Source organism: Apis dorsata, unplaced genomic scaffold, assembly GCF_000469605.1.
Source record: "Apis dorsata unplaced genomic scaffold, Apis dorsata 1.3 scaffold_209, whole genome shotgun sequence".
In the NCBI taxonomy this organism is placed as follows: Eukaryota; Metazoa; Arthropoda; class Insecta; order Hymenoptera; family Apidae; genus Apis; species Apis dorsata.
In genome coordinates this window covers 264,110-269,343 of record NW_006263493.1, presented here as the reverse complement: position 1 = coordinate 269,343, position 5,234 = coordinate 264,110, and the positions used below count along the sequence as shown (strand labels likewise).

The window sequence follows — 5,234 nt, the reverse complement described above, 5'->3', positions numbered from 1 at the left end:
TCTGTGCTCCACCTTCGACCGCGACTTTCATCCGCTCGCTTCGCCTGACCCTCTTGGCGCCACGATTTTCATGGATTGACGATTACGCCGTTATACCATTTTAGTTTCACCCCTTCTTCCGCCCGAAAACTTTTTCTCGTCGAACCGTGATTTTCTTCTCGCGATTTCGAGGAAATTTTAAAAATAAATATATTCCTTCTTTTCTATTTTTCGTCTCTTTGCTGGGTAGAAGACGATAAAAAAAGAAGAAAAGAAAGAAAGAAGAAAAGGATTCCAAAATCGTGGAAAAGGGAATTTTCAAGGATCGATGGAACTTTTATTATATCTCGATCTCGATGGAAGATTAGAGCTAATCCTTGCTTCGAGAGGTTTCGAAAATATTGGCGTTCAACGTCAAAATATTCTCGGTGTTCCGCATCATTCCTCGCCAAAGGTCCGTGAAATCAACGAAACGTCTCTATTCTGGCTCGTTAAATCGCATCTGGCCGCTTACTTTTTTTTTACGAAGCCGTTTTTCCGGAAACAATGTTGTGACGAGGGCCGTCGAAAAAGGGTAAAGAGGCAGAGAAGAAGGGGTGGGATTTGCCCGTTGAGATTTTTTTTGTCGATATTTAGTCGAGAGAGAGAGAGAGAGAGAGAGAGAGAGAAAGGAAGGAAAAGATTCAATGGACCTTTCGCGATCGCTACGCAGAACTACGACCACACTTGACGCATTATCCAAACACGCGATTTTTTTTTGTAGAGAATTTGATTCATTCTTACCCCCTTTTCTTCTCTCGACGTTATCTTTGGATTAAAAACGCACGGTTTATCAAACGTTGTTTGTCATAAAAAGAAAAAAAAAGAGGAAGAAAAAAATAGAATTTATTTATTGAATCAAATTTGAAAGCATCGAAACATTTGCGTGGAGATCGTGCTCGGTCGAGGATTTTCGGTAGCCGTGGACGGAGAGATCATATAAAGGGTTATTCAGCTTAAGGCTGCACGGATTAAATGTTAAAAAAAGAGAAGAGAGAAGAGAGAGAGAGAGAGAGAGAATCGCTGAAATACGGGGGCCTCCTTTTCAGGATCGGGCTTTTTGAAAATTTTAAACTCTCCCCGATCGTGGGGCCCCGAGGTTTTTCATCCACAGCCGGATCGACCTCTCCCCTCCAGCCTGCGCGAGTTTCGAGAACCACGAATAAAAGGGTTCAGCCGCTCTCTCTGAAAGCCGCTACGGATATTCGTGCATTGGGGTAGGAAAAGGGGGATCGGGGTCCGTAGATTTCTCGTATTTTTTAAGATTTGCTTCTTAAATCCTGTCACGTTCCTCTCGTATTCTTTCGTTTTCGATTATATACACAAGCCCCCACTCTCTTCCGAAACAGCTGACACTCGATCATATCGCTCTCTATTAATTTTTTCATACGCTTCGTACGCTAATTCTCGATCGAATTCTCTTTCTTCTCGAGTTTCTCGAGTAGAGGATGCACGATAAAAAATGAATTTCTTTCTTTCTTTCTTTCTTTCTTTCCTTTTTTTCTTTTATTTTCTTTTTCTTTTTTTTTTTTTTGCGAAAGACGCAGAGAGAAGACGATTACATTCGCGTGGAATGCACATCCAAGGCCAGGTTCCTTTCGACGGTAGCACCGCGGTTGTTTTGGCACGCTTCCTGCGACGCGGCCCGCATAATTGGTCGTCAACGAAATGTCCAACACCTTCCCGAATAGAATAGAATAAAGAAGGATCGATCGGATTTGGATTTTCTCGATTTGTTTAAACGCTCGTTTAATGCTCGATAGGAGGGAGGGAAGGAACCTTAACCTCGCTTAATTATATCCGCCTCCTCCTCTCGCGTAACACGCCGGCCGTAAATTCACGCGAATAAGAGTTTCCTCGACGAGGCTAGTCGAGAAGGTGCTCTAACGAGCTACACAAAACACGCAGCTGCGTTACATAATTACTGCAGCGGAGGATGGATTAACAGTCATAACCGAACGTTGCGCAACAATATGCATCAACGGCTATTCCCGATTCGGCTAAGCCGGATAATTAATTTAAGCGAAAAGTCCAGAGCGAAATGGAAATTTCGTAATTTGCCGGTCTTCTTCCAAAGACCTTGTTCGAGGCCTTCTTCCAATCCTCGAGAATGATCGAGAGCCTCGCATAAATTGGACCCCCATTGGATTTTAGATTCCACGGATTCGGATTTCAAGATCCGTGCCTTCTCCCCGATTCGATTCGAAGAGAAATGGTGGTTGGATATACAGATTCGGAAGCTTCGGTATATATACCTCGAGGAGAACATAATACCGAGGCATAATGGTTTAGCCTCTCTCCCTCGCAACCTTTACCATTTCGTCTGTTTTCTCGTCGTTCCTTTTTCTTTCGTTTCCCTCTTCTCTTCGTAACCCTTCTTCTCTTTCGCGTACACACGTGCGCATAAAACTCGGCTGGCGTACCTATCCCCACCAAGCACACGGCCGAAAGGGGGGAACCCCTAAGAGAAATATTCGACAATTTTTAAACTCGTTTCTGAACGCATTCAAACGTGCACAGTCGACAAGTAGGAATTTCTTGGAATCAACCGAGAGAGCCTTTTTGGTAGGGCACGCCGAACGTGGTTTCCGGCTGCCGGAGGTGGGGCCTCCGCCATATATTCTCCCCTTGGTTATATATTTCGCGGCTTCTATTCGCGAAATTCTGTGGAAGAGGAGTGCGTTGTTGTCATTCGAACGAACGCGTACCGTGGTACGCGTGTTGGAATCGTACGCGTAATGGTAAAGATTAATAATATTCAGATCGGACAGCTTTGATAAACATTGAAAAATGAATCCTGATGCGTAGCTAATTTTCTACGTGGAATATATATTTCGAAGAAGATACATAGAACGACACATGTCCGATTTGCGATTGCTCGAGAAGGAATCGAGAACGAAAATCGAACGAAAAAAAAAAAAAAAAATGATGCAACCTACCCTGCTATACTCGACTACCCTTTGCGTCGTGTGGTCCGCGTCCAACTCCGAATCGTGGTCAATCCTCGACGCGATTCGTGCGAGATCGCGCTTCTGTGTCGAGGATACAGATGCAAAAAAAGAGAGGAAAAAAAAAAAAAAAACGTAGTGAAGCAGCAGAGAAAGAGATGAATTCGTTTCTTTGTTAGAATTTTTCGTTGGATAGATTTCTACTTTTCACCGTAGATAAAGCGGTTGGTAAGAGTAGAGCGAGCTCTCTTCGTTGGCTTGCAGAACGCTTCCTTACCAACCTCGATCCTTCGTTAACGGCAGAGGCCGAGTACCGTCCATCTATCGACTGTCGAAAAGATGAGGGAATTATTTTATCAGGGGAAAATAAAAAAACTTTTCTTTTTTCTAAAAGAAAAAGGTTGGACAGCACGTTCGATTCCCCGTTTCATCGTTACGTAGGCTAAATCCCCCAAGAGTAATCCTCACCTCTTCTCTTTGGTTTCTGATTTCAGCATTATTGAGACAAAGCATGTCTCCGGTTGCGGACACCTTGATCGGTAGCTCGAAAAGCTCCGTGTCACAACCAATAATCGATTACTCCCGATACGTGAGGCGGTACACGTCGGGTCAAGAATGCGGTAGCTCGTATTGTAAGGAGCTCGGTTGCCGAGAGCATTTTCACTGTCTGGATTGCAGTGGTAGGGTCTTTGTGAAAAAGGAGGAAATGATCAGGCATTTCAAGTGGCACAAAAAGAGGGACGAATCTTTGCAGCACGGCTTCATGAGGTATTCGCCGACGGATGATTGCTCGGAGAGACATCCGGGCCGTGCCTGCCCCCACAATAGAAAACAGACGCACTACCACTGTATCCACGAGAATTGCGATAAAGTTTACATATCGACGTCGGACGTGCAGATGCACGCCAATTACCATCGCAAGGATTCGGCTATCATACAAGAGGGTTTCCAGAGATTTCGAGCTACCGAGAGCTGTGCTACCGATCACTGTCCCTTCGTTGGCCAGCGGACCACGCACTTCCATTGCCGGCGACCAGGTTGCCGGTTCACCTTCAAGAACAAGGCTGACATGGGTAAAGAACTACTCGCAGTTCTGCCTCTTAGAAATTATATAGTCTCCTCTCTTTCCTAGATTACTCGTTACATTATACTGTGTTACCGTGGTAGTATGTATATATACATATATTAGCGATTTCTGTTTGCTTGCCGATCATACATACACATCTCTGGCTAAATGTACACGAGACAGACTTAGACCTAGTTCTCTCTCTCCTTCCCCCCCCCAGTTAAGCAGGTTCGCCCCTAATTAGCCCCTTTCGTGATTTTCTTCTTACAGACAAGCACAAATCGTACCACATCAAAGACGAGCAATTGTCCCGCGATGGGTTCAAGAAATTCATGAAGTCCGAGGCATGCCCATTCGAGCAATGCCGTTTCTCGCGCGTGTGCAATCACATACACTGCATACGACCGCACTGTAGCTACGTTCTTCACTCGTCGGGCCAATTGTTCTCCCATAAACGAAAACACGAGCGCCACGAGACCGAGTTGGCCTACAGAAAGTACAAGCAGATCAACGCGGTTGGCGGTATCCGGCCGCCAGGCTCCTGGCCACCGGACGATCTCACCACGCAAAGCCTCTCCCTCAGCCTAAACGGCGAAAGTTCGAACGAGGACAGAGGCTCCCCCTCCTACTATTCCCTCGACGATTCGTTTCAGAGCGGTAGCGATCTAGCGATAGATCTCACCGCGCCTACGACCACGGTCACCACGGCCAGTGGAAGTTCCACGGTAACCGTGGACCAACAGCAACAGCAACAGAGTCAGCAACAGCTTACCGCCATGGAATTGGCGTATCTGGTGCCGGGTAACGCCGATTGCCCCTGCCACCTGGGCAGGGAGCATCATCATTGCGGATTGGACCGTTGCGGCGCACCTCTCAAGGATCCTCGCGAGGTCAGGGAGCATTTGAAGGAGCACGAGACCCAAGAGCGCATCACGGACGCCTTCTTCGAGGAGGGCGGATGCGACGACAGTTGCCCGTACGCCGACAAGGAGAAGCATTATCACTGCAACTGGGAGAATTGCCGAGAGGTGATCCTCTCCACGGACAAACCGTTCCGTAGGCTTCAACATTACAAGATCCACGAGTACAGCCGACAGTTGAACCTCTCCTGCTCCTCCCACGCCTTGTCCTCGGACGTGACGCTGACCCATCTGACCAACATCGACGCCATGTTCAGGCGGAAGAGGGGCAGGCCACCGAAG

The 5,234-nt window shown here is 46.8% G+C and overlaps 1 protein-coding gene across 1 annotated transcript in view; it reads left to right on the top strand.

Annotated features, from left to right (window-relative positions):
* The first annotated feature begins 3,195 nt into the window (after positions 1-3,195).
* LOC102672062 (zinc finger protein castor homolog 1-like) overlaps positions 3,196-5,234 on the top strand; it is a 6,098-nt gene continuing 4,059 nt past the window's right edge. The window contains exons 1-2 of the mRNA XM_006615065.2: positions 3,196-4,039; positions 4,303-5,234. Coding sequence (XP_006615128.1) covers positions 3,478-4,039; positions 4,303-5,234 — 1,494 coding nt within the window. The 5' untranslated portion in view covers positions 3,196-3,477. The remainder of the gene's footprint in view (positions 4,040-4,302) is intronic.